The sequence below is a fragment of the Aspergillus steynii genome, assembly GCF_002849105.1.
Source record: "Aspergillus steynii IBT 23096 chromosome Unknown P170scaffold_2, whole genome shotgun sequence".
Classification (NCBI taxonomy): domain Eukaryota; kingdom Fungi; phylum Ascomycota; class Eurotiomycetes; order Eurotiales; family Aspergillaceae; genus Aspergillus; species Aspergillus steynii.
The window spans coordinates 5,968,526-5,994,731 of record NW_020194399.1 but is presented as its reverse complement, the minus strand read 5'-3'; the positions used below and the strand labels follow the sequence as shown (position 1 = coordinate 5,994,731).

Genomic DNA, 26,206 nt, shown 5'->3' with positions numbered 1-26,206 from the left:
AACAAGGGTGGCGATGATGCAATCAATATGTGGGAAGCAACATGGACGTCATGATGATTGCTTAATATTCCATTGCCAATGTGGCGGTTTGTTTTGTTTGTGTGTTTGGATGATGCCTACAGCTATTCTGGGTAAGGGTGTGAATAAATATTCTTTTTAACGTATACAATTTGGGAAGGTGGAACAATGTCTGTCGAGGATATATCAGTACAATTCTTAAAGTCTGTGTGGTAAATTGGCGGTTGAATCCGATCGAATTCTTGGGGCAGAAATATATAATCGTTGGACGGTACTTCCACAACCACATCAAATAGCAGATGGTAGATATTTGTCGCCAAGAACAAATTAAATGAATTATCAAAGTAAAAATATCCACGGACAGTCCATCCTACTTGGCAGAGTAAAATCTAACAACATCCAACCGAGCCAACTAATGAGAAGAAGATCTAGACCGGCAATAACCAAACCAGTGCAACCTCAGGCAGCTGCGGGGCGGAAAAGCCCTGATCGACTGTTGAAACACGATCATTTCCAGGAACCGTGGACGACCCATGGGGTTGAGGCCCTTTCAAGTTTCAAATCTTAGGGTTCGGTTCTGTTTAGACTGCAGAGGTTCTTCAGCTTTACTGCGCAAGAATCTCGATTCTTCTCCATGCGGACGTGCTAGGCGTGTCAATACTCAATAATTGGGGACCAGGAAGAATAGCGCAGCGCAGTGCCCTGTGCACCGTGGACAGGAGGGGCGTGGTGCAGCCCACGGAGTAAAGACAGGCCATGCCACCTCTTTGTGCGCCGTCGGGGCCGTCGAAGTCTTTGTAAACGTCGATGAGATCGAGACTCGATGACGCGCGGCTGATTACAGCGACCAGAGGATCCACGGGACTGAGGTAATTCACGAAGGACTACATAGTAGGGATAGATTATCACGGGACTACAGCGTAGAGAAATGAGGTCGCACAGACACTGAGAATGAAGACTAATATTATTGTTATTATCGAAGAGATACCCTGCAGACAATCATCCAAATGACAAGAATAAACATAATCGAGACGGGAGAAAATATCCGTGCCGTGCCTGAGGCCAACGGGGAGGTGTGGCTGGCGCGCTGATTGGGCGGCGGGGGGCCGGCGTAATCTCCCGGAGGAACGTGGGCTGGTCTGGACCAGGGGCCGCTTACGCCCACGCCCGCCACGCACTTCGGTGCCTTACTGCGTTCTCTCTTACTCCGTCGTCCTCCTGTCCGGAGCAAGGAACTTCAACCATGTCAGGGGCGTCCTCAGGATGACGGGCAGAATGCACTGTACAAAGTATCTGCATCGGATCTCCTGTCCTCAAGTGCGGTCCTCAAGTGTTCGACACTCGAAGTCCGAGTATTGGTGTCATCCTTACTTGGTCGCACCGGTCCAGGTACCACGGACCGACTTACTATTTGTGGTAGCAGGACCGCTACCTTTTCCGGCGAGTGTTTGGGAAGTACCAAAAAAGGAGGAATGTTTACCACGGATGGCGAGGGGGTAGAGTAAATAAACGAGCAATTTCTTCGATGTCTTCCTGGATGTCTGACCATAATCACCAATCCTCTTCCTCCGTACTAAGTATACCTACTAATCCGAACTCCTTTGCTGACGCCCCCGTGCATGGCGTGGCGATAAGACATCCGCGGTGGGCATACGGACGTGGCTGCGAAGCGAAAGCCAAAAGGGCCGGACTCCAGAATCCGCACTCCACCGCAACCCACCATCATCTGCTCTCCATCCCGTCCCGTCCTGTTCCTCATTTCCTCATTCCTCATTCCTCCTTCCTTTCCTTTGACCTTCCTCCCTCATTCTCTTCTCTATCCCCCTCTTTTATACCTCCCTCCGTTGATATCCACTGTCTCTGGCGGACGATATCCTCTCCCGATATCCTTCCCCTGAGCCTCTTTGTCACGGCGGTGTACCTGGCAGCCGCAACGCGTGTACTCCCGACTGTCGACTTACCCGACGCCGTGAAGCAGCCTATCAATGTCCCGGGTTTGACTTGTCCATCGCGGTGACTCGCCAACACGCTTGACTGGAAGGATCCCTAGAGCGACTCTCGACTGCAGTATCTCGCCCTCTCGAACTATGACCATTGTCTGCGATTCCTTCGGCCACTTCAGCAACTCTTTCGTTCACTCGCTTCAATAAAGACCGTTGCTTTTGGATATCCCATTTTGTATGATCTAGCGATAACGCTCACGACTTGACGTCCGCTCGAGCATCCCACTCTCTTTTTTTGGAATCGTCTTCTTTCACGCTCTTTTCGCCGTTGACCGGCTCGTCGCTCTCTTTTATCGGCCCATCTTCCTCTTACGACCTCGATTTTTTCTTTCAACCTTCTTTGCATCCTCGACCTTATCCTTCATCCTTCTCATCATCCTCATCATCCTCATCATTCATCATGGCTTCCTCCTTTTCTCCTAACGGTATGCTTGTTCGTCCGAACCCATCCTTTATGTTTTGCTAACCGACCCCCCAAAGCCCTCTCCTCACGATCCATCTTCAAACGATGTGTCAAATGCTCCGAGTCAGCGCCGGCATGCCCCTCTTGCGAAGATGGCTACACTTGTACCATGGTCAGCCAGTCTTGTGATCAGTGTGCGACCACGAAATGTATTCCGACATCTGCGAACAGCTCGAACTCCGGGGGTGGCTCGTCAGGGGGAGGAACCAATGCGGGCGCCATCGCGGGTGGTGTCATCGGTGGTGTCGCCTTTGTTGCAATCGTTACGTTCTTGGTGTGGTGGTTCTTCATTCGCAAGAAGCGCAAGGAGTATGCCGAACAAGCGGCCGCCGACGGCGAAAAATCGTCCACGGCGCCATCGGGCTCTGCCAACCCCTCAAGAAAGTCGACCCATTCCATCGCTTCTACCGTCCTCACCCGCGCATCCAACGTCATCCAGATCGCCTACATCCCCGGCGTCACCAACCGATCACCTCCGGAGACCCCGCTCGTGCCTCCAGTGCCCCCACTCCCCGGTGCTGCCCCGGATCAGCATTTCTTTATGCCCGGGGACTTGCGCGACTCGTCTTGGTCCGACATGACGACGCAGGAACGCCAAAGCATTGCACCCAGCCTTCGCAGCAGCGTTGCCACGACAATCTACCGCAACAACGCCATTGTCAGCCCCATGCCTGCGCAACAAGTCATGCGTACTCGAGCTGCGGTCGTCAGCATTCATAACGGACCTAACGACCAGCCGCAGGCGGTCCAGGCGGCGCCCGACGCCCCCGCCGTTCCCGCCATCACGCAGGCTCAACTCGCCAAGGCCAATGCCAACAGCTCGATCGTGGCACGGACTATGATGGCCAAACCGGTCATGGTCAGGGGATCTTCGAAGAAGAAGAACGTCAAGAAGGACGACACCAAGCCACCCGCAGTCCAGACGATCTCCGAGCAATCAGAGCCGAGCGCCTCGACTTCTCAATCCTCTGCTTCTAATAAAGCAACCGACCAATCCGCCTCCGGGTTTGATGCCAGCTCGTCAGAAGACGAAGACGACAAATCCACCTCCGCCTCCAACACTGCCAAACCCAGCGAGTCAGCCCAACCTGAATCGCAGTCGCGAGCCCCGACCGTGATCGAGGATTCGCCCGCCACCAACCAAGGTCCTTTCACGGACCAACCTACAGAGGCCGATGCACGGACGTCACGAACGTCGTCTCACCTGGAGACCAACGATGGTACCAGGTCGAATCGCAGCAGCAGAGTCCCTCCCCCTCGCGTCGAGAGCCCATTCTCCGACGCGAACGAGGTTAAATAAATAAAGTGAACAAGCAATATACCACTCCTTCTCTTTTTTTACATTATTTATATCTTCATTCCTTCATTATAACCCCCCGGCCCGTTTTCTTTTATTTTTGTGATCGGCGCAAAAAGGAAGCTGGTTAGTCGGTTTTATCTCGACTGCCTTGATAGAAGCTATGTTTATCTTATTTTCTTTGGTTATTCGCTTCTTTGTATCTATGAACAACAGTGCTTCTTTTTGATCTATATAAGGAATAAGGAACGGTCTTTGGATCTCTTGAATATCTTGCGTATATTGCTTTGCTCCCTGCATGGTTGTATGTCATTGTACGTCAACATTGGATCCCTGTTCTCGATTCCACCGAGGGTAGGGGCTTGCTCAGTGAGTATTTGATTACGGTTGACTAGCCAGTGCGTACTTGATCCGCATTGAGTAAGTGGTTCCATAACGCTATCTACTCTAATCTACTTACGCCTTGTTCTATACAGGTGTCCCAGAAACCATCAACACATGCATGCTCCAAACCAGGCCCTCACACCTCAATCGGCACCACATACCGATTGAACTCCTCGTCCTCTTCTAGATACGGCATCTCATCCTCGAACAGATTCACACTGAGCTCAACGCCCCCGTGGTTCGGATTCCGTGGCAGAATATGCGCCAGCCTCACCGAGTCGGCGTACTGCGCGTGCAGCACTCGCAGCCTGTGCGCCACCCCGCCATTGCCAAAGTAGCGATCGCCAAAGTTCAAATCCTCCATCGAAAAAAACATCACGTTCGATACCAGCAGATCCGCCGAGTCCATCCGCTCCACGAACCGCCCTCGCACCCGCGACACATCCCCCACAGACCGCAGCAGCCCGTACGCCGCGTGCGCCGCCGTCTGGTCCAGGCTCCCCGCGCCGCTGCGCAGCGCCCGTGCGATACGACCCAGCCCGGTCGACGACGCGATCAGATCCGCTAGGGGCAGCCGTGCCGTGTTGAGCAGGAAGCAATTGCCCAGGTAGTGCGCGGGGAAGTCGGGCGCCCAGAGCCCGCGCACGTCGACGGGCGACTCGAACACCGAGAGCTCGTCGGCCAGCGCCGCCCCTCGCGCCTCTGCGGCGGCCGCGCGCGCCCGCAACAGCCCTCGCCACAGGAATGCGTTCACAGCGTCACTGGCCGAAAGGGCCCCTTCGCCGGGGGGAAGCGGCTCGGCGGCACATTCGGTCTGCAGCGCCGCCAGGTCCTGGCCGGACAGGAATAGAACCCGATTGAGCATGCGTCCGCGGCCGTCCTCGCGGCTCGCCGTTGCCGAGTGCCCCGGAGCAAACTCCCCGGGGAAATCGGAATCCAGACTGACCAGGGCGCGGAGCCAGGGGTCATCCCCGTCGTTGCGCCGCTGCACACCTTCCTTCTCTCCCTGGCTCCAGGGCCTCTCAGGAAGGCCGCGGTCCCTATCCCGCGCATCGAAGGGCGACGGCGCAACCACACCCCCTGCGTCGCGGCCATGCAGCTCGCGAAAATTCTCCGCCCACAACTTCACCAGATCCAGCATCCCCGCTGCATCAGTCGCCGCATGAGAAGTTGTCACCGCCAGGAACAGCCCCCCAGGTAAAAAGTTCGCCTGGGCCAGAAAAATATCCGCGCCTCCACCATCCACATCCCCTACGCGCGGCGCATCAAAAAGGAACTGCTCCTCATCGGGGAACGCATCCGTCGGGAACCCGCTCTCCTGCAACTCAGTATAGGACCAGTCCGTCTCGAGCTCGTGGTATCTTAGCTGGCGAGGCCCCTGATCAGCACCCTCTTCATGATAGACGGACAGAAACCGAATCTCAAGCTGACCGGGAACGTCGGGGTTCGTGCGCCGAAACACCTTCCCGCTGGCCCAGGGCTCCTGGACAAAGGTCTTGTGCAGGGCGAGTTGCAGATCGCGGAAGACAACGCCGTACTCGACTGCAGGCTTCAGGGCGAGTGGGAAGAGAAGGCGCACGTAGTTGCGAGGCGGGATGTAGTCCAGTAGGCTGACGGGGATGTGGATTTCCTCTGGTGAAGACATTGAGAATAATTGTGGAGGAATCAAGTAGGAAAATAGAGCTAGTGGAACTAGAACCAGGACCTGCGGGGGAGTCTATGCCTGGGTCTGGTTTATATGGAGGCCTTTTTCCTACCTCTTGCTACCCTTTTTTATGCAATTAAATGGAATTAAAAATCCAAGGAAAATCGACCCCAAGAGATAGACCAACAGATGAATGAACCAAGCAGAGTTCTGGGGGTTAATTCGGAGTTAATGATGCATGCATGCATTGCTGACTCTGGATCTGACGGTGGCTCAGCAGTTAACTCTGGAGGGCCGAGTTGTGTATGTGGTGTTCGGAGTATACAAGGGACTTCAAGTTCTAAGTTCTAAAGCACCATCTGAGTAAGCTAATAAGAGCTAATTCTGAAGGACGGGAGAGCTATGTGTCGCATTTATCTTAATCTAAAAAGAATAGCGAGAATAGAACGCAAGAAAAAGAATAGAAATTAAGTAGGTATTTTTAGCGCCAAGTAGTCAAATCCCACGAGCAGCAACAAAGCCACACATAGGAATAGGAAGAAACAGTCCAAAAGCCCATTTAGAAAGAGATCCTCATCTCATCCCCTATCTGTCTGCCTGGAAAACCAACCAAGCAGCCAGTTCCTCCAGGACACAGAAGCTAGGTATCTTATGCCTTATTCTGCACATTCTTACTCATGGCCCGGACTTTATGACCGTAAACATATAGCAAATACGGCACGGGGGCCATGACAGACGCGATGATGGCCACAATGGTCAATGACAGATGCGGGCCTAGGTTCTCGTACATCTTGATGGACGCCGGGCTGAGGGCCCCGGAGATGATGTACCGGGCGAAGGTCATGAAGCCGAGTGCGGAGGCGGCGAATTGAAGATACACGAAGATAATGTACATGTATGTTGTCGTGAAGATGCAGACTAGGGCGTAGCCGAAGACGCCGGAAGCCACGATGGGAGACCAGATGCTGATGTCGCTCTAGGGTGGGTTTCCGTTAGTGATGAGTTAAGAGGGTGAAAGGGAAAAGAGGGAGTGACTTACGTAGCATGTCCAGGCCATCCAGAACAGAGCCACGGGCATGAGGATCGAGGCTCCTGCCATCGCCCAGTAGAGCGAGACTTCCGGCTGCAAGGGCTTACCGGCGGCGATGGCCTTTCCGGCGGCTTTCTTGGTAAGGTGATAGATGTAGGGGACCATGGCGATGGCGACGAAGACGCCGGGCATCATGGCAACCCACAGGATAAAGGTCATGCTGGTGGAGATGTTGTACGTCTTCGTGAAGATGTAGGGGTAGCCGTTGAGGAAGGTGAAGAGCACAAAGTAGAGCAGGACGAGGTAGAAGCTGAAGATCAGGATGATGGGCTCCGTCCAGATCATCACGAACGGTCGATACATGTTGGTCAGCAGACGAGAGCCCAGGGAGCTGGCGGACGACGCGGTATGCTCTGTTTGGTAGCGGTCATCGCCCGTGAGATTGCGAAGGTGCTTTGCGCGCCACTCGAGGAGGGTGGGACTGTAGGTTTCGGGCTGGACGAAAAACACGAAGACCAGGATGGCGCCGATGATGATCATCGAGATCCAGTCGGCCCATTCGAAGCCGATCTCCGGCGTGTAAGCCCCAATGACGGGACCTAGGATAGGGCCGGCGTAGGCGCAGATCGTGACCAAGGGAAGGCCGAAGGGGATCTGCATGGGGGTCCAGATGTCACCAATGGTGCCGCCGGCCACGGTCATCGGGGTCGCCGCGAAAAGGGCACAGAGGAAGCGGAAGGCGAGCGCGGCGCCGTAGTTGGGTGCCAGTGCCTTGGCCATGATGAACAACATGACCACTATCATGGAGACCCCGTAGACAATGTTCCGACCAAAGGTTTCTGAGAAGGGACCGGAGAACAGCGAGCCCACACCGACTCCGATCAGGAAGATGCCTGCAAGTTGATGCCCAAAGTCAGCCAATTGGCAATCCAAATTCGAAGGAGGAAGGGAAGGGGGATTCGGGCATGTCCTTACCGGTTGACATTGATCCCGCCATGGGATTGACGCCAAAATGAGCATCGAAAGCCTCTTGTGTAGGACCCTCGACGGAGGTGGGAATGGTCAAAGCAATACCGATACAGCAGCAGGTAGCCATCGCCACCCATTTCCGAGGCAAACTCCATGCCAGGGGGTTACTCGGGTCGTTCTCTTTCCAGCCTACCACGTAGACGGGACTGCCATCATCGGAGTTCGACACGGTGACACCCGGCACAAGGGCTGGGTCAACTAGCTCAGGCTTCTCTGTCGCAACCTTCTTGCCATCGCTGTCGGAGGGCAGGCTCGCCCGTCGAGAGTAGGCGAGGTCCTCTTGCACCTGCTGCCGCAGGCGGCGATACTGACGGAAGGATTGCATGGTCTGAGTAGTTGAGAAACGAAATTGAGTCCAATCGATTTGACGACCAGTAGCGGAGCGAGTATGTATAGCATCGTAAAGAGCTGGCCAGCTAGCCAGCTAGCCAGCTAGCTAGGACATAAAATTATTAAGCCCTCGGATACATATGCGAGTCGGGGGGATTCATACTAAACCCGGACAGATTTGCAACTTCGGATACTTTTCACTGTAAGCGCGGGACAACTCATGACCGGCCGACTGCAGGGATGATACGGATGGTGCCACAAATAGCGGAAGTAAACCCCTGGGTCTGTGTTGTCTGCCCAGCGCAATGGGATTGGTTGATGACGTGATAGACAGAGCTGAAGCAGTTTAGCGGATCGACAAGGGGCATCTGCCAAGCTTCCGGAGTCAGATCCGGAGTCAACTAGCAGTCAGAGCGAATGACTGCAAAGGTGGCTATATCTTCGAGGAATTAAACATGGACGGAACCCATACAGGCTGGCGTGATTATCCTCACGTGAAACAATGTCAGCAATCACGGTTCCCGACGATGCGTGGTCGCAAGGCCTTCCTGCCCTCAAAGACTCGATCCAGATCCATCTGACTGAATCCGAGACCAAGTTCGAAGAGGCCATGGTCCATGCAGCCTTTCATTTTGTCGTGGACTCGGTTCAGCAGTTGAAGCATGATGACCGAGACGACTGGGAATGGCACCGCCGAGTGATGTACGATTGGATGCTCGAGACCATCGAGCTGGGTAACGGTGGTGCCATCGCCCCGGGAAGCGAAGCCTGGGCCAAAGAGAGCCCCCAGGTGCGAAGCGGGCTCGTGGAGTATCTGGAAGCCACGGAGAATGTGTCCGCACGCCTCACGGTGCGCGTGGGCCAGAACCTGGTGAAGATCTTCCGAGACGAGATGACCCCGTTGGAGCTGGTCATGGAAGACAACCTGTTGAACCGGTACTATATGGAGTATCCGAAATTGAAGGACCGCAGCTACAAACATCTGCGACGAGCCGTCGAGCTGTACGCGCGTGCCCGCCCGGACGCTAGAATCCTGGAAATCGGCGCAGGCACCGGCGGCGCCACGAAAATCGTGCTGCAGTCCTTCGACACAGTGATCGAAGAGCAGGACGAGGACCGGTACCCGGAATACACCTTTACCGACATCTCTGCGGGATTCTTCCTGGCAGCCAAGTCGAAGCTGGCGGCATGGGCTCCGGATATGGACTTCCAGAAACTCGACATCGAGAGCAACCCGCAGGACCAAGGGTTCGAGCCCGGCCAGTATGATCTCGTCGTCGCGTCGTTGGTACTGCATGCCACCAAGTCCCTGCACCGGACATTGACGCATGTCCGCCAGCTGCTGAAGCCGGGCGGAAAGTTGTTCCTTGTGGAGACCACGCGCGATGTGACCGACATGCAGCTAATCTTCGGTCTATTTGAGGGATGGTGGCTGAGTGAAGATAATCGAAAGTCCAGCCCGAATGCACCCACGCATGTCTGGGACAGGGTGATGCGCGAAACTGGCTTCACTGGCGTTGATTTTGAGATCGGGGACTGCGAAGAGGCCATCTATCAGTCCACCAGTCTTCTTGTCACGACTGCATCATTAGTCTAGTAGAATAGTTGGCACTAGTTAGTTGGCATGTCTAGAACCGTTACAAATCCCAAACACACTTATTGTGATCATGATCCAAACTCCAATATATATAAACACAACGGATAACAGTATTGACTTGCATGAAAAAAAGGAAACGTATCACGATAACCACCATTATCGAGGTCTAATCTATATCCCAAAATGGTTGCGACCTGCGGAATTCTAGGCATCATCATTACGAGGGCCAGTCGTCGACACCAGAGTGACTTTCTCCGGCACATTCGGCCACCATGCTTGCGTGTGCTTTCGATACCAGTGCATCGTCGTTCTCAAACCCTCGGGAAAAGGAATTCGCTGACGCCATCCCAGGGCCGCGAGTTTAGAGCCATCCACCCGGTAGTCGTGGTCGTTGAATGGCCGGTCGGCGATCCAGGCCAGACGGGACTTGAATTCTTCCGGACGGTAGCCATACAGCTCGAGCATGCGCACCGCAACCTCGATGTTGGTCACGCCCAAAGCAGAGTTTATATTGTACGCTTCACCCAACTGGCCTTTGTGCAGCAGTGTATCGAACCCATCGGCCGCATCGGCGCCGTATAGATACCGCCGTACATGCAGGCCGGAGCCCTGAATGGTGAGGGGCTGTTGCTTGCTTAGAAGAGTACAGAAGCGAGGAATAATCTCTAACAGGGTTCAAAAGCAATTAATTTAAGATCTTCGTTGGGCTTTCCGATGAGAGCCGGGGGAAGGGGGGTTTCTTTTCTATATTCACTCACTCTCTGGATACTGACAAGGCCCGTATACATTATTGCTGCGAACAACCAAAGCTGGAAGACCGAACGACTTGGCGTAGGCCCAAACGTACATCTCGGCGGCAGCTTTGGATGCTGCGTAGGGGTTTGTCGGCTGGAATTGGTGCTTCTCGTCGATAAACCCACCCACGGCCTCACCATAGACCTCGTCAGTGCTGACGTGGATGAAGCGACGGACGGAATGTACACCGTGGCGATGCCGGATGGCTTCCAAGAGCTGCTGCGTGCCGACCACATTATTGATTGTGAAGCTCGACGGATCTTCAAACGAGTTCTGGACGTGGGAACATGCCGCAAAGTGCAGCACGCAGTCAATATCGTATTCGGCGAGTACCGTGGACACGGCAGCTGCGTCGGTCAGATCACCCTCTACAAAGTGGAAGTTCGAGAACGCCTCGAGACAGCTAATGTTGGCTAAAGAGGAGACTCGGTCAATTTTGTCGAAACAGACGATGGTGTACTCGGGATACTGAACGGTTAAGTGTCGGGTAACCCAACCGCCTCTGGGTCCAGGTTAGTCTCCAAAGAGGTTTCCCGGTAGTTATCATGCACCAGGCCCACTTACATAAAACCAGCCCCTCCAGTGATTAGGATGTTTTTGATATCGCTCCGCGGCTCGAATTTTGTGGTGCCGATGAGCTGCAGGGATTCGAGAATGCTAGGATCATCGCCTTGCATAGAGGATGCACTCGAGTTCGAGTTTGCTGGTGTGACCTTGGAGACGCTCATTGTTCTTGCTGCAGTTGGATTCGTAGCACAGGCTGGCGATGCAGAAAGTGCGCCCCTAAGGATAGGAAATATCTCTTGACAATCCTCGTCCTTGCCCTATCGCGTGTCACGAATGATTCGTAACACAGTAAGATTGCCCGGGGTCAACTCTGGATTACTCCGGAATCTTGTACTTGTAACATATCAAACGGGGCCGGCCTAACCCGACTAAGGCCAGAGCAAGAGTCATCGAAAATCCTGTATGACGGAGTTAATCTCATCACTCGGCACAATCTATAAGACTTCATGAGTGCTGTTTTTTGTTCGGCTCATCTTCATCCCAAAAAAAGTTTCTCTGTGCGAAAGGCCGGGTCTCATCATGGTATCAGTTACTGCATCCCCTCCTGTCTTCCTAATGTTTGGTAAGTCTTCCTGCCACATGATGATGCTGATATGTTAACGTACCCTTGAAAAAGGTAATGGCTGGATTGCCAACCAACTCAAAGATGTCCTTGTATCTCAAGGAAAGACAATCATCATGTCCCAGGCCCGGACAGAAAGCCGGGAACAGGTGTTGAGTGAGCTCATCAAGCATAAGCCGAGTCGGGTCATCAACTGTGCCGGCACACGCGGCACCCCAAACGTTGACTGGTGCGAGGAGCATAAGGTTGAGACCGTCCGTTCCAATATTCTCGGCACGCTCAACGTAGTTGACGTCTGCCACGGGTTTGGTATCCATGTCACGCAAATCGGCTCGGCCTGCATCTACACCCTCTCGGAGGAAGAGATTGACAACCATCCGCCGTTCAAAGAGACCGACGAGCCTTTCTTCCAGGGTTCCTGGTACGCTCGGAGCCGTCTGCTGAGTGAACTATCCATTCGTCACTATCCTAACCTTCTGCTTCTGCGGATCCGACTTCCTATCGCGGCCGACATGCATCGCAATAATCATCTTAGCCGACTGCTGGGATTCGAGAAGATCGTTGACCGAACAGGAGTGAGTCACTAACTCCTATTTCCCTTTGTGGATCTTACTGACTCGTGTGTTCACCTTAAGTCTGGCACCGTCCTGCCAGACCTGCTGCCCGGCGCCGTTATCCTCTCCGAGAACGCAGAGACCGGCATCTACAATTTTGTACGTGACCCCATTTTTTTTTTTTTCTTTTTTCAGAAGTCAAGCCGGAAGAAGGAACCCATAGTAGATAAATGATAGTAAAAGGACCATGAGATGGCGTTCATTTGACTGACAAGAGAATAGGTGACACCTGGCGAGATCAGCAATGTCGAGCTCATGGAGCTTGCCAAAAAATACATCCGACCGAATCTGGCATGGAAGACGTTCGGGCTGGACGATATGCTTGCGATCCTGAAGGCCCCTCGGGCCAACTGCATCATGGACGCGACCAAGCTGCAGAATAAGCTGCGGGAATATGGCTTTGAGGTGAAGGAGCGCCGGGAGGCTCTAGAGGGGGTATTCCAAACACTAGCACAGAAGGGTTTGTAGATAGGTGCGATCTAAGGATCGCATTGGTTAGCTATCTCGTGTCATGAAACAAGTTTAGTTGAGATGGATGGTTTTTGATTCTGTAGTTCAAGAGAGATAGTGAAGATGTGGGAGTTGGAAGTTCCTCGGTGTTTTCTCGGCGCGAGGGCGATATGGCCCGATGTGGTCTAGCGCCTCTCGTGACCAAGTAGCGCTGACTAAGGGAGACCCGGCGGTGGAAACCGGCAGAAAATGGACTTGGAAGGATTGAAGGACTCCAGTGGTTTTCTTTCTTGTACAAAGTTGAACCGCCATACGGATTCCATCATTTCCATCTTCATTTTCATTCGTAATCATCTGAGTGCTTCTACAAGAGTAGCTGTTTTTGATCACCACCCACAGAGTCAACGTCTACTAACTCAACTTGACTACACCTACTTACTACTTGCGGCGGATCACCCACTGCGTGCCAATAATTGAGCTGTCAATCATCCAGATTCCATCATATTGGAGCGCTACAGCTTACAACTCACAATTTAAAATCTTTCCAGCTATTTCTTTTTGAGTCTCTGTGGCTTAATCTTGATCTACCCTGGTACTGCTCTGTATTCATGTACTGCACTCACTATTACACACCTGCAGCCTCCGTGCGGCCTACCAATTTGGACCGCGTTGCAACCTTTTCAGCCAATCCGTGCACTGTCTGATTTACCAAGATCTCCGAAGACTGCAGCGGTGCTTCGAACTGTCGCGTGATCCAGTTTCGCAACTCCACAGCAACCAGTGAATCTAGTCCCAATGCCATGATTGAGCCTTGCTGGGCGTCAATGCTGCTAGCATCTACTGAGATCAACCGAGCTAGTTGGTCCGTCATGGTGCGAGAAATAAAGTCCGTCACGGCCTCACTTCCCTCGGCAATCGCCTGTTCAAAGGTCTGTCCAGTCGACACACCTCCATCTGCCCCGTCCGCAGAGAGACTCTTGCCCTCGTCGTCACGGACTTGGCTAAAAAGCGCCGAATGGATGGTGCCATTTCCAGCCGTGGCGTCGGCCAGAGACTCGGCATCGAACCCGATGATGGCATGCGAAGGCGTGCGTACACCGGGGTCTACCGCAGCACCGAGGACATGGTCGATAAAGCGTATGAGCTCCTCGAGGCCAATGAGACGGAAACCGGCGCGACGAAGGGCGCCCTGACGAGTCTCATCATCCACTGTAAGGGTAGCACCCTCACTCCACCCCAGGTTGACCGTTATGAAACGCGTCTGGCTGGATGAGTTCGGATCCGGATGCGCAAGGGCATCCTGGACCGCATTGCCGGCATTGTAGCTGGCCTCTGCACTAGCACCGACGAGGCTAGAAATAGAGGACAGAGAGAGGAAGAATGCCAGGTCAGGAGATGCAAAGACGCGATGGAGAGCCAGCGTGCCGTCCACCTTGATCTTGGTAACGGTGGTAAAGTCTTCGTATGTGGTAAGCTCCAGAGGTCGATCCTAATAGGAAATACCCAGTTAGCAACATGCAATGAGGGAAATGCGGTGGACACAAGTCCCATACCTTCATAACTACTGCTCCCTGAATAACTCCCCGCACTTGAGGCGCACCCTGCCGATAAAGTGATGCTGCTGCTGCTTGGACACTGGATTCAGATGTCACATCGCCCTGAAGAGTATACAGCCGAATCCCCGGACGGATGGCTTCCAGCTTCGCTTCCAGCGATCGACGAGTGTCCGGGTCAACAGCGCGGCGGCTTATCGTCGCTACATGCTTGGCACCGCGCTGCGCAACCCGGAACAGGAATCGTTGTCCAATGTCACCCAAACCACCTGCAATTACATAAGTAGCATCCTCAAGGGCCCAGGGGTTGGGTTTGGCGGCCGGAATGACTGGTACTGTCGACTCGGGACCGATTTGAAGCACAACCTTTGTGTGAACGCCGGTATTAACCAGTCTGAGCGCTTCGGCGATTTCGGTGACATCGCGAACCGGGATATTAAAATGGGCGAGTGGAATGTGCTCTAACGCCACCGTGGCTGCGGCAAGGAGGCTGGCAGTCAGATCGGGACGAGCTTGTAGGAGGCCGGTGATGTCGATGGAATGTACTCCAACATTTGGCGGCATCTTCGGCGGCAAAGCAACGCGTGTGTCCGGATGGCTGACGACCACAACACTTCCGAAGGGCTTGATGAATGCCAACGCTTCGGCGGGAGCTGCATCGTCGGTGGTTTGTATGACAGCGTCGAGTCCCTCGGCAAAGATATCGCGTGGCAAGCGGCGGTGGAGCGAAGGACGGGCTACAAGCACATTGGCCTCGTCGATACCCACTTGCTCTTTCAGCAAGCGAGCCTCCACTGAGCTTGTAGCGGTTGCAATGACCCGAACACCGATCAATCGAGCGACGGCAATAGTAGCCCGGCCTGCGGCAGTGGAGGCACCATGGACTAGAACGGTGCCCCCACTTGAAAGCAGGCGAGCTATATCTCGGAGTGCAAACGATGCGGCCATTGTATCGAGCAGTATGGCGGATGCCAAGGTAGACGGCACGTTGGACGAAAGACGGCGAGCATGAGAAGCCAGGACGCGCAGTCTATTGGCACCAGCAACGGTAGCCAGAGCGACAACGCGATCTCCAGGAGACAAAGAGTTCACATTAGCGCCAACTGATGTCACCACGCCTACAAATGGACCGACCGCGGCTCTTGAATCGGGTCTGGATATGATAAAAGTCTGGGTCTCTACCTCGACGGCATCAGCTGCCAAGGGGGCCGCCTGCAATTCGTTGTGGACGACGAACAGTTCCGGATTATTGGGAGAGATTATTAGGTTCTGTTCGATATCTGCGAAGCGATGTTGCTGCGTCTCGGGACCAGCGTTGCTCTTGTCTGCGATAGCACCGTTAAGTGTTTCGCTGCGGCTTAGACGAGGGATGACCACGGCGCCGTTTGAATAGATTCGATACTCACGCTCAATGTGAGGAATGCGATCGTGGGATATATGACTCGCTGCGCGTACGACAACATCGATCAGTCGTTCGATCCCGAGTAGATCTGCAAGCCAAGTCGATGCAGCATGGACCGTGGTAAGACGGAGATCGTCGTTTTCGGCATGGGCGGTCCGGGCAACACCTTCGATCTGATGAAATGGTGTTGGGTCGTCGGGACTGACCCATACAACACGGGATGGCCGCCTCAGGAGAGTGCTAGTTGCATCAAAGGCGGCAGGATCATTCAAAATAGGTATGTCGGCATGGTCGTCGGCGACAATGACCGTCGCGTTGCTGGGGAGTGATTGGACTGTGTCCTGGCCGAGTCGGTCAAGCGATACTTCGACATTTCGAGCATGCAGTCCCTTTGTCAATGCAGAGACCCAGTTGGTAAGTGCAGCACTCGGTGTCGAGTGGGTCAATATGGATATGTTCGACGGAAGCTGTGTGATGGCTGGCTTTGCCACTGCAATTAATCTACCAGCATCATCACGGAAAGCCAGAAGCGCCTCCAGCGGGGTATCTCCTGTCTTTTCCAGCTTGTCACGCCACGTATCATCTTTGGAGTCCCGGGGATTAAACACCAGCAGGACAATACCTCCCGGACTCACCAACACCGCGGCTTGACTTAACCACTTAGCCGATGTAGCTAGAACAATGTCATACACACCTGGCTCAAACCCACGGGCAACGGGATTTGTACCGGGGCGAAGCGTTCGGAATTGAATAGGAACCTTTTTGATGCGCTCGGCGGCATCATCGAAACGGCCAGGAGTAGCATCGACAAAATCGTGCGCCACAATTTTATTGGGATTGGTGTTGGAGCCGTTAGACTGAATGGCATTGAGGAAACCTTCCGACAGGTCCACGCTAGCACCGAGCCCGATAGTTAAAACCCGATCCCGCTTCAAACTCAGAAGTTCGATGATGTCCGCTAAAGCAGGATCAACCGGGAGATCCTCAACCCGCGCGAAGTCGATATCGGATTTCCAATCGAGCTCGTAACAAATCTTGCGGTCCACAGTACCGTTGACCGTGTTAGCGGCATCCGTGCCCCCTCCGAGGCTGGAGGATAGACTCCTGAACTCCATGCCCGCAATCGAGAGCACTCGATGTCGACTGGCGAATACGGACATGTCTGACACGGCGGTGCGGAAATGACTGGAAGTGAGCAGCGTCGAGATGTCCAATTGTGACCCTGGACTTTCTAAGGAGGGAGTGGCCGAAATGAGAAGTTCGTCAATGTACACGGGCATGATCGATCCAGGGCCCAGCTGCCGGCCCACAAGTGGCAATGCCGTGTGGAATACAATGTCAAGGGTGGATGGGTGGATGACGTGTGCATGTTGGTGCTGGGCCGGCATCGAGGCTTGAATGTCAAGGATCTTAAACGAAGACAGCCCCTGCGACGCATCCCCTGACACCGTCAGGTAGTCAAGCCCGGCGAATGCAGGACCGTATGTATTTCCGACGGCATCCATGTCGGAATATAGGGCCTCCTTCGGCACTGTGGAACTGTCTGGTGGAAGCTGAGGAGACTCCTCGGGGCTTGCCTGGGTGATAGCATCGTTGTCTTCGTCGGCCAGCACAGCCTCCACTATGCCGGTGGCGTGCTCGTACCACACGTCGCCACCGTCAGGGAGCGCCATGATCGTGAAACGAAACGCCTGATCAAGACCGGCCTGCCGTTGTAGACTCAATTGTAACTCCACACGCCCTCTCTCTGGCACCACTAGCCCACGCTTGAACGCAATCTTCCGGAGAGCTACTGTCTCCAGCGAACGATGGGGCAGCTCTTGGCGGACCAGTTGGGCAACGGCTTCAATGGCCATGCAGACATACCCGGCCCCAGGAAAGATGGTCAAACCGTCGACCACATGGTCCTCCAGCCATGGCAAGGTCGCTCGGCTCAGGAAGTGTCGCCACCGGGGCTCGATGTCAGTTGCATCCGGTATGCGCACACCGAGAAGATCATGGTACGGCTCCTTCCGCTGACGATATGCGTGCGCAACCCGGGACTCGTACCAATGCTTCGTCGAGTGGTCCCAGGTGTAGGCAGGTAAATCGTGTCGCACCACCGCGGTATCGGCGCCAGGGGCCAGCGCTGACACGGCATCCCACGAGATGCCAACCCCGCGCTCAAAGAGCTTTCCTGCCAGAGTTTGGACACTCGCAGTGGCTCCCACCTTGCGCTGGAGGGTCGCGTGGTAATCGAAGGCTAATGTGGGCACCTCTGGGGCCTGGAGACTCTGGCGGACAGGGCCCGCCAGCGCTGGGTGCGGGCCAATCTCTACGAAAGAGACATGTTGTCCAGGTCGATGGCGCGCCTTTGCTAGGGCTTGAACGGCGTCCGTGAAGCGCACCGGGGACACCAGGTTCGCCGTCCAGTACTCCTCGTCAAACCCGGTTGTCTTGCGCTGACCGTTGACGGACGAATACATTGCGACGTCGTCCCCATCCCGACAGAAGGAGGTCGTCTCGACCTGTACATGGCCTAGGCGCGCCCGATAATTGTCAGCGACGGCTTGCATATGGTGTGAGTGATATGCCGTATCGACAAGGAGTTTCCGGTGGAATGTGCCGTTTTCCGCGGCAGCAATGCGCCGCTCCACCTCATCCACAGCATCTGCATCACCCGAAATAGTCACGCTACGAGGACTGTTGACACAAGCGACGATGGCCGTCCCCTTGGTCAAGCCATCTAGATATAGAGAGGCGTCGCGCTCTCCCAGCCCGACCGACAACATGGCACCGCGACCCAGACCCTGGGCCTTGACCGCGGCCGCCATGAAGCCACGGTGGTATGCAACTCGAATGGCTGTCTCGTGTGATATATGACCCGCCGTGTACGCGGCGGCGATTTCACCGCTCGAGTGACCTACAACAGCACGCGGCCGGACACCCTGTGCTCGAAGCAAGGCGACGAGGGCGATCTGGACCGCCGTTGTTGCCGGTTGTGCAAGCTCGGCTTCGCCGAGGCGGGACTCTGTCGAGTCTCGAAGAAGTTCTGCTTCCAGGTTCCAGGTAGCACCTAGCTGATGCAGAATGGCGCGCGAGGCGCGGATCGAGTCCCGGAAAATCGATGATGGGGTCGATTCTAGAAGCAACTCTCGGCCCATACCGGCCCACTGGGCACCCTGTCCGGTGAATACCGCGACCAAGTCCAGCTCGGAGGGAAACGGCTTTGTCGCAGAAAGCGAGACTCCCTGTCCAAGGGCTTCCGCCAGTGAGGCGTGATCGTCGGCTACGACGCTAAATCTATACGGCAAGGCGGAGCGACGGTGTAAGAGCGTATAGGAGACGTCGGCTAATGGCGTCCTTTCCGCACGCTGTCGGACCCAGTCGTGGTGCGCCGTGATCATGGCCTTCAATGACACTGAGCTATTGGCTGAGAGAGTAAAAAGGCGTGGTGTTGTAGTGAAGTTGGTCTCGTGGTCTCGACTGGTTCGTGGCCCGCGCTCTAGGATGGCATGCGCATTGGCACCGCCAAAGCCGAAGCTGTTGATAGATACACGAGGCGTGATCCCTGTCGTATGAGGCCAGGGGATCACGGCTGTCGGCACTTCGATTCGATCCAGCGGCAAGCCTGGCTTGGGATTGGCAAAGCCGGCGACGGGAGGGATCAGCTCGTGCTCAAGCATCGCGGTCGCTTTGAGCAAGCTGGCCAACCCGGCCGTACTTTCGGTGTGGCCGATGGCACCCTTGATGGAGCCCACAAGCAAAGGCCCTGATCGGCTCGACGCACTGGCGAAGACCTCCGCAATGCTTTCCAACTCCTCCTTGTCCCCTGCTTTGGTTCCTGTTCCGTGGGCTTCGATATACGCAACCTCCTCCGGGCGTAGTCCAGCGCCAGCATATGCCTTTCGAGCCAGGTCGGCCTGCGCCTGGCCATTAGGATATGTGATACCCTGCGGGGTATAACCATCCTGATTAATGGCTGTGCCCCGAATGATTGTGCGAATCGGGTTGCGATCGCGAATGGCCGTCTCCAGGCGTTTCAGAACCAGCACGACCACACCTTCGCCCCGACCATAGCCATCCCCGCGGTCATCGAATGGATAGCAACGTCCAGTGCTGCTGAGCATGTGCAGGTTGCTCAGACCGATAGCGTGATCCGGACCCAGTATCAGGTTTGAGGCCGCTACCAGCGCGGTGTCCGATTCACCCGCCCGCAGACTTTGGCACGCCAGATGTAAGGCGACAAGACCCCCGGAGCATGCCGTGTCCAGCGTCATCGAGGGGCCCCGCAGGTCTAGCACGTGCGAGATACGATTGGAGAGGATGGCCTTTTCCACGCCTGTCGTGTAGTAGGCAGGGAGGTCTAGGGGATCTTTGTAGAGCTGTCGATCATAGTCCGTTGGGAAAAGGGCCGCATAGACGGAGGTCGCGGATCCGGCCACGCTTTCGCGCGAGATGCCGCCACTCTCGAGTGCCTCGTAGGCAAGTTCCATCAGAAGTCGCTGTTGAGGATCGATCGCCGCCGCCTGGGGCTTGGAGAAGTGGAAGAATGTGTGGTCAAAGTCACGGATGTCGCCCGAGATGAAATGCCCTCCCGGGTGGTTGCTGGTGCCATTGGGGTCATCCGCACTGGGATGGTAGAAGGCCTGCAGTGTTGAAGGTCAGCCGAGCCTTTTCTTTCCATCCTTTTCCATCCTTCATTATTCTGTTGCCTACCTCTCCATTGTACCGATCTTCCGGCACCGGTGTCCAGGCTGGCTCGCCACTCTCCAGAAGCCTCCAAAGGCCGTCGAGATCGTTGGCATCACCGGGCAAACGCAATGACAGGCCGACAACAGCAATCGGCTCGGAGGGCGTTGCATCCGTCATGGCGTTATTTCTCTGGGTTATCGAACGGTTGCAATTACTGATTGTGTCACGAAGACAGGAATGTCCTGGCCACCTGGGCCGTGGTTGGAATTGACCTTTAAACCGATTGATTGACCCGAGGCTTCAACGATTGCCGAGACAAGGAAGGCTCTCTAGCAACCGGAGTTGCTAGACGGAGTCAGGCTAAGTTCTGACTCAGTAACTCCGTAAGGATGGGGCCGCTGCAGACTCAACAGGCGGAGTCAAGTTCCAATCATTACTCCGGTACTGCAATTGTCAGACAGGAGTCAGTTCGTTCTCGACATCGAATACAGAACTACGATCTAGGAGATTTTACAGCTAGCCTGGCTAGGTCTTACTCACGATAGGAAGTCATTATCATTACATCGTATTCGAGGTTGGCATGGCACAACCAAGCAGCGTCTATTGATCGTCGCCCCAGAACCGTGGATTACCTTCCCTTCAGCTCTTCAACTGCAATGTCAGCGTTACCTGATCCTCCTCCATTGCGCCGTCAGCACTCTCCGACATGGCGGCTTCCACCAAATAGTTGACCAGCGACTTTAGCTTCCCGCGCTGACAGCTAACCGAGTACTCAATGGCTGTGGCCTCACGCTCACCGTCTTGCTGGGATAACTGATCCGGAGGACTGCTGTCTGGGACCATGTTGGTTTGGTCCATCTCGTTCCCATTCCAATCGGGATCAGGAATAGCGGGCATTTCCTCCGGACTCATCCCCAAGAGGGCATCTGAGGGCCAGATTAGTTCGGGGGTGTTGGATTCTGTAGTCGCACGGGATAGGAAACCCTCTTCTGCCGATGGCCAACCATGGGATACGGGATTTGAGCTGGCTGCCAGTGATCCGACATCCGATGGTGGCGCCGAAAGGGTGGGAAATCCGTCATCAATACCGTCCAAGGTCAAATTGGGCTCTCCAGTGGGAGAGAACAGGCCGGCCAAGTCAACCGGGTTCGAAGGGATTGCGGACACGTTCGAGGAGATCGAATCTGGCGGCATCTGGACCGCACCGGGACTGGGCATGGGCACCTTGCTCATCAGCCCTTGACGCTTGAGGCGTCTCATAAGTAACGAATATCGATTCTTGAGGGCCAGAGGCGCCCGTGGTTCGAGGAACGAGTTGGCTAGGAACTTCCAGTTGTTGCCGTATGTAGCCACTAGACTCAGAAGCTGTTCTTCCTGTTGAACGCCTGCCATCAGCCTTTCCTTCCGGTGTGCGAGCCATCAGGTGGATATTCCTGGGCGTTACTAGACATATCCCAGGGATACTCACTTCTTCAGGCGTCCACGGACTGTGGTCCAGCTCCGGGTTCAGATTCTCATTCCACCGTTTGGCGCACTGGTCGCCATTCCGAGTTTCGACATCGTTCGCTACCAAAACCCATCGTGGACCATATTTAGCCACTGCTTCGCGGAGCCGGGCGTCTTCAACCGGCAACCAAGTACCTCTTTTGACGACTTTCTGCTGTGAGTGACGGCGTAGTTTTGTTGGCTCGGTGCGTTCCATTTTTCATAAGTGTCTATGAAGATAGCAGGATAGGACGGTGACAGTCATGACGGGCCTGTCTTCTTAGTTATCTCTCTATGATTGCTGACAACAGGAAGGGAATCGGAACCATGCTCAGTTTCTCAAGAGACGCGGCTTCGGTTTCATGTCGAGGCTCAGCTTACCCTCGAAGCTGTCCAATGAAGTCCTGCATCTTTCTGAGCGTTGAGATTCCATTCATACGTCAAGTCTACTAACCCCGTTGAAATCCGTGTCCATACGGCCCACTCTCCCCCGATGCCACCCTTCCTTATCTAGACCCCATCCTACTGGATAAAGCGAGTATGCAAGACGTAAACGAAGTGAGAAAAGACATCAGCAGGGATCGAATCACGCAATCCCCTCACAATACTGCATAACCGGGGTCTAAAAAAGCAACGAAAATCACGCATCAGGCAATCATGCTAGCGGCCGCCACCCCAAGATACAGGCTCGACGGGTTCACCGGCTTGGATTGAGTGGCTTGCACTTGATGGTGCAGATCCAGTAGTTTGACACATTCCGACGGTCCGGACCGACATCCAGTTCACCAAACTCGATCCATCGACTTGGCGATAATAATCATAAACGATGCATCGTGAAGCGGAGATGGCACGAGGGCTTCTTGGCTTAATTAATGCTTACATGTACCTGCTGTCTACCGGGCTTACCCTTTCTTCCCACATGTTTCTCGAACGTGGGGTCGTGCATACGGCCGGTCTAGTGTCGAGATACCTTGATGAGTAATAGACCCCGAATTCCGAAATGAGGCTATCGCAACTATAGCTACATGGGATTATTTATGAACTAGTAGCGCCCCTTTCCGCCCTCTCTCGTTTAGGTAAACTACCAGTTAAAGGTAAAGAATACGTACACCCATATCTACATGCGCACCGACGTGTACCAACTAAGGCTTAGACCTGAGTACAGGATTGGCTGGCCCAGCACCAAGGAGGCTCTAAGGACGCCACGACACATGGTCTGAGTCAGATTCACCGTGGATCAAGATCGTTGGTTGGCGGGGAGTTGATTTGCAATCCGGCCCCCATGTTGTCCCGTGCGGACAAGGTTTATCTGCGACGATCAGTTGAGACTTGGATTTGCACCTTTCGACTATGCCCAGAAGAGGCAGAGACCTTCATAATGGGGGATGTGGATTTAAGCCATGCGATATGTCACATGGCTTAAATGTGAAAATATTTCAATTAGACCGAGTAGAGCCGACAGGTGGGTCGATAGTTAAAGAAAGTACGTAAACGTATTCGGTAGATGGGTTATCACACATACCGAGATCAACCACTCGCTAAGGAGACCGTCGAAATGTCCCCTATAGACTGTTTATGCCATTTGATCGTCTGTGACGGAAATATGTGTCTGGCTAGCGAGATAGCGGTGATGACATACGTAGACAGACTTAACACGGAAAGATATTCTATATAACTGTAACTAATAACATAACACTCAAGAAGAAACCCCAAGACCCAAATGCCCTCATGAATGAGATCGTAGCACATGCAGAAACCTCTAGATCTAATTGCGAGGCTTACCTTCCCATCTCGAGGGTCCAACTAGTCTCCAAAGAGTCCCATTCGGCGAGAAACGAAAGCCAAGAGTTATTAGGCTACGATTATTCAGTCGTTCTAGTGATGCAGGAAGTGCCTACGCCAGAGTACAAAGGCGTGCCCTGTCTGCTATCCAGATACAGTCACAAAGCCCGAGAAATACGCCGGAATAGCCAAATATGGCTTCCCGGAATCCTGCCGGGAAAGCTTGGCTAGCTCTGTTCACGATCTCCGAGTTAGGCCCAGATGATGTCCGACTTTCTACCTCGTGCTTGGAAGTGAGACGGTTTATTGGTGCGGGCCACAATAACGGGACAGCCAGCATAAAATTAGCGGGACAGCCACTTCCTAATCGGTCTCTATCCGGACAGCCTTATTTTTAGCTAACGGGACAGCCAGTAAAGCTAAACTACTTTAGGAAAGCGGTTACTAGGGCCTAAGTAGTTAATTATCTTAAAACCCTTTGAAATAATTTAATAAAAAAATATGTAAAATAATGTGATATTTTTAATATAATTTAAAGATTTAATTAAGATTATAAAATATGTTATTTTTATTATATTGTAATATTTTATTAATAAAAATTATTTTTTTACTTTTTAATATATAAAAAAGACTTTTTTTATTTTTAAGATACTAAAATGGTTAAAATTATAAATCAAGAAAATATAGAAAAATATAAGGGATTTTACCTAATTTTTTCGAAATTTCTACTAAATTTTATAGTAGTTAAATTGCTTGAATATTAAAATATTACTAAAGTTTTATAAATTCTGCCAGGTTGAAAATAATGAATTTCTGCCGGGCTAACCGCTTTCCCGAATAGGCAATGGCTGTCGCGCTAATTTTATGCTGGCTGTCCCGTTATTGTGCCCCATTGGTGCGCTTGCTGCTGGCTTAGTTGATATATAAGGTGGTGAGTAAGACTGATGTTTATTTGGTCATAATGCTTCTTATGGCCTAGTCAAGTATTGTGACTGTATTGGGTGGGGTATTGTTGACCTGTTCGTGCAGTCTCTTGTACGTGTTAAGCCCCGTACCAACGGCAGATAACGTAGACCCTCTACAGTCTCAACGATACGCTTCCTGCCTAGCTCTAATCTCTCGACGAAGCCGGAGAATTCCTTCTCTAATGAAAGAGACACAGCCTCTTGAAGGTGTGTTCTGTCGATCTTGATGATATCTTGGAACTCCTGGGCTTTGCTTTTCAGAGCCTCCGTCAAGCTATCCAGCGCTGGCAGGAGAAGACCTTCGATCTCCATAGCCGCGGCAATATGCATCGCAGAACCGAAACCATCGCTGGACGAGCCAGACATGTTGATATGGTCATTGGGATGCATAGGGGTCTTCTTACCCAGTGCGGGGTAGGATTTGTTGCATTTGTCCGGATGCGAATACCGCGTCGATGTGGCAGCATGAGGCTGCGAGGACGCGAATGAGGAGTTCATAGCCGGTGGGAGGGTTGGGGAAGTAGATGAGGGAAGTACAAAGCCACGTGTCTTATGGCGGCCCGGATACCACTGGCTGACCACAGTAAAGTCGGGCTTTCAAATCAATTAATAGTTCATCTTTCTGAAAGAAGAGTGTACTGTCGTGTTGACCCTCGACTAGACCCCAGTACTCCAACTGTTCCATTGCGTCAAGGCATACATCATGCTTGGTGCGATTCGTATGTTGCTCAGCGTCTTCGAGGTCCACAATAAAACTGTGGAAATTAGTAGAAACAAGCAATAAATCAAGAAAGCCTACCATTGTCCCATTCTGGGGTCCCATATAATATTTTCTCTTCGTGGGTCCCTATGAGTAAAATAGCGGGAAACCAATTCCCTATAAGGCCGTTAGTAGAGCTCACACCCGAGAATTCAGAATCCCCTGTCCCAAGATTTACGGAAGATCCATACCATAGACTATCTATAAATGCAACTCGAATACGATTTTGCTCCGCTTTCGTAAGTGTGTCGAAGCCATGTAGATTCTCCCCGGGGACCTTCTGCATCACGATATATGCAATGTACCCGCCTGGTAGATGGTCGCTGGAGTCTTGCGTTCCGACAGCGTACCCAAGAAGCTTGGGCGTGCTTCGGCATTCTTCTAACTGCGATAGATTGTAGATTTCACGGTTAACCTCATCACTAGGCTCGGAATAACCGCGGTTACTCCAGAACACAATCCTATTGATGTTAGTCCAGTTCCTTCCCGTCCTTACAGCCCCGCGCCTAATCCCCAGTGGGTAGTAGAGACTTACTGCTTTTTGATCTTGATGACATCAGGCGTCTTCGAAGGTTGATCAATCCTTGTGGCTTCATAAACCTCGTGCCGTTCGCATGTAAAGCCACCATGTGGGTCTTCCTGTTGTCGGAATTTGCTTGAGAGATTTTTGCCGATCTTCCAGACCCCGAACTCGAAGTATAGTTCGGAGTCGGTTAGTGATTTTTGTCTATAGGTACTGGAAGCCATGGTTGGAGTTATCAGGGGGCAAATAGTGAAAACCGCGAGAACAAGGAGAGACCG

At 53.3% G+C, this 26,206-nt stretch overlaps 9 protein-coding genes across 9 annotated transcripts; 3 read left to right on the top strand and 6 right to left on the bottom strand.

The window, feature by feature from the left end:
* Positions 1 to 2,228: 2,228 nt before the first annotated feature.
* On the top strand, positions 2,229 to 3,898 carry P170DRAFT_130862 (uncharacterized protein). Its single transcript, XM_024842410.1, has 3 exons — positions 2,229 to 2,446; positions 2,502 to 2,669; positions 2,763 to 3,898. Exons 1-3 carry the CDS (start codon positions 2,422 to 2,424, stop codon positions 3,782 to 3,784), a joined length of 1,215 nt encoding a protein of 404 aa, XP_024708766.1. The 5' UTR covers positions 2,229 to 2,421; the 3' UTR covers positions 3,785 to 3,898.
* A 359-nt stretch (positions 3,899 to 4,257) lies between these two features.
* P170DRAFT_435094 (uncharacterized protein) lies at positions 4,258 to 5,852 on the bottom strand. The gene has a single exon (XM_024848857.1). It carries the CDS (start codon positions 5,808 to 5,810, stop codon positions 4,302 to 4,304), a length of 1,509 nt encoding a protein of 502 aa, XP_024708765.1. The 5' UTR covers positions 5,811 to 5,852; the 3' UTR covers positions 4,258 to 4,301.
* Positions 5,853 to 6,262: 410 nt separating this feature from the next.
* Positions 6,263 to 8,388, bottom strand: P170DRAFT_400708 (MFS general substrate transporter). The gene is made up of 3 exons (XM_024846341.1): positions 7,816 to 8,388; positions 6,850 to 7,733; positions 6,263 to 6,786 (listed from the first exon to the last, which is right to left on the bottom strand). The coding sequence occupies exons 1-3, from the start codon at positions 8,192 to 8,194 to the stop codon at positions 6,460 to 6,462; spliced, it is 1,590 nt and encodes a 529-aa protein (XP_024708764.1). The 5' UTR covers positions 8,195 to 8,388; the 3' UTR covers positions 6,263 to 6,459.
* Positions 8,389 to 8,701: 313 nt separating this feature from the next.
* Positions 8,702 to 9,796, top strand: P170DRAFT_508077 (class I SAM-dependent methyltransferase; the record flags this gene model as incomplete). Its single annotated transcript, XM_024854532.1, has 1 exon — positions 8,702 to 9,796. The coding sequence occupies one exon, from the start codon at positions 8,702 to 8,704 to the stop codon at positions 9,794 to 9,796; it is 1,095 nt and encodes a 364-aa protein (XP_024708763.1).
* Positions 9,797 to 10,000: 204 nt separating this feature from the next.
* P170DRAFT_350979 (dTDP-D-glucose 4,6-dehydratase-like protein) lies at positions 10,001 to 11,268 on the bottom strand (the record flags this gene model as incomplete). The annotated part of the gene is made up of 3 exons (XM_024843828.1): positions 10,001 to 10,461; positions 10,555 to 11,093; positions 11,156 to 11,268. The coding sequence occupies 3 exons, from the start codon at positions 11,266 to 11,268 to the stop codon at positions 10,001 to 10,003; spliced, it is 1,113 nt and encodes a 370-aa protein (XP_024708762.1).
* A 409-nt stretch (positions 11,269 to 11,677) lies between these two features.
* P170DRAFT_473318 (UDP-4-keto-6-deoxy-glucose-3,5-epimerase/ UDP-4-keto-rhamnose-4-keto-reductase) lies at positions 11,678 to 12,802 on the top strand (the record flags this gene model as incomplete). Its single annotated transcript, XM_024853024.1, has 4 exons — positions 11,678 to 11,720; positions 11,775 to 12,295; positions 12,356 to 12,433; positions 12,557 to 12,802. The coding sequence occupies 4 exons, from the start codon at positions 11,678 to 11,680 to the stop codon at positions 12,800 to 12,802; spliced, it is 888 nt and encodes a 295-aa protein (XP_024708761.1).
* Positions 12,803 to 13,409: 607 nt separating this feature from the next.
* P170DRAFT_351746 (type I polyketide synthase) lies at positions 13,410 to 20,590 on the bottom strand (the record flags this gene model as incomplete). Its single annotated transcript, XM_024843889.1, has 3 exons — positions 13,410 to 14,273; positions 14,338 to 20,367; positions 20,438 to 20,590. 3 exons carry the CDS (start codon positions 20,588 to 20,590, stop codon positions 13,410 to 13,412), a joined length of 7,047 nt encoding a protein of 2,348 aa, XP_024708760.1.
* Positions 20,591 to 21,024: 434 nt separating this feature from the next.
* P170DRAFT_435087 (uncharacterized protein) lies at positions 21,025 to 22,348 on the bottom strand. Its single transcript, XM_024848856.1, has 2 exons — positions 21,882 to 22,348; positions 21,025 to 21,787 (listed from the first exon to the last, which is right to left on the bottom strand). Exons 1-2 carry the CDS (start codon positions 22,113 to 22,115, stop codon positions 21,053 to 21,055), a joined length of 969 nt encoding a protein of 322 aa, XP_024708759.1. The 5' UTR covers positions 22,116 to 22,348; the 3' UTR covers positions 21,025 to 21,052.
* Positions 22,349 to 24,648: 2,300 nt separating this feature from the next.
* On the bottom strand, positions 24,649 to 26,152 carry P170DRAFT_490616 (uncharacterized protein; the record flags this gene model as incomplete). The annotated part of the gene is made up of 6 exons (XM_024854002.1): positions 24,649 to 24,672; positions 24,736 to 25,239; positions 25,346 to 25,400; positions 25,445 to 25,522; positions 25,597 to 25,866; positions 25,941 to 26,152. 6 exons carry the CDS (start codon positions 26,150 to 26,152, stop codon positions 24,649 to 24,651), a joined length of 1,143 nt encoding a protein of 380 aa, XP_024708758.1.
* Positions 26,153 to 26,206: the final 54 nt, after the last annotated feature.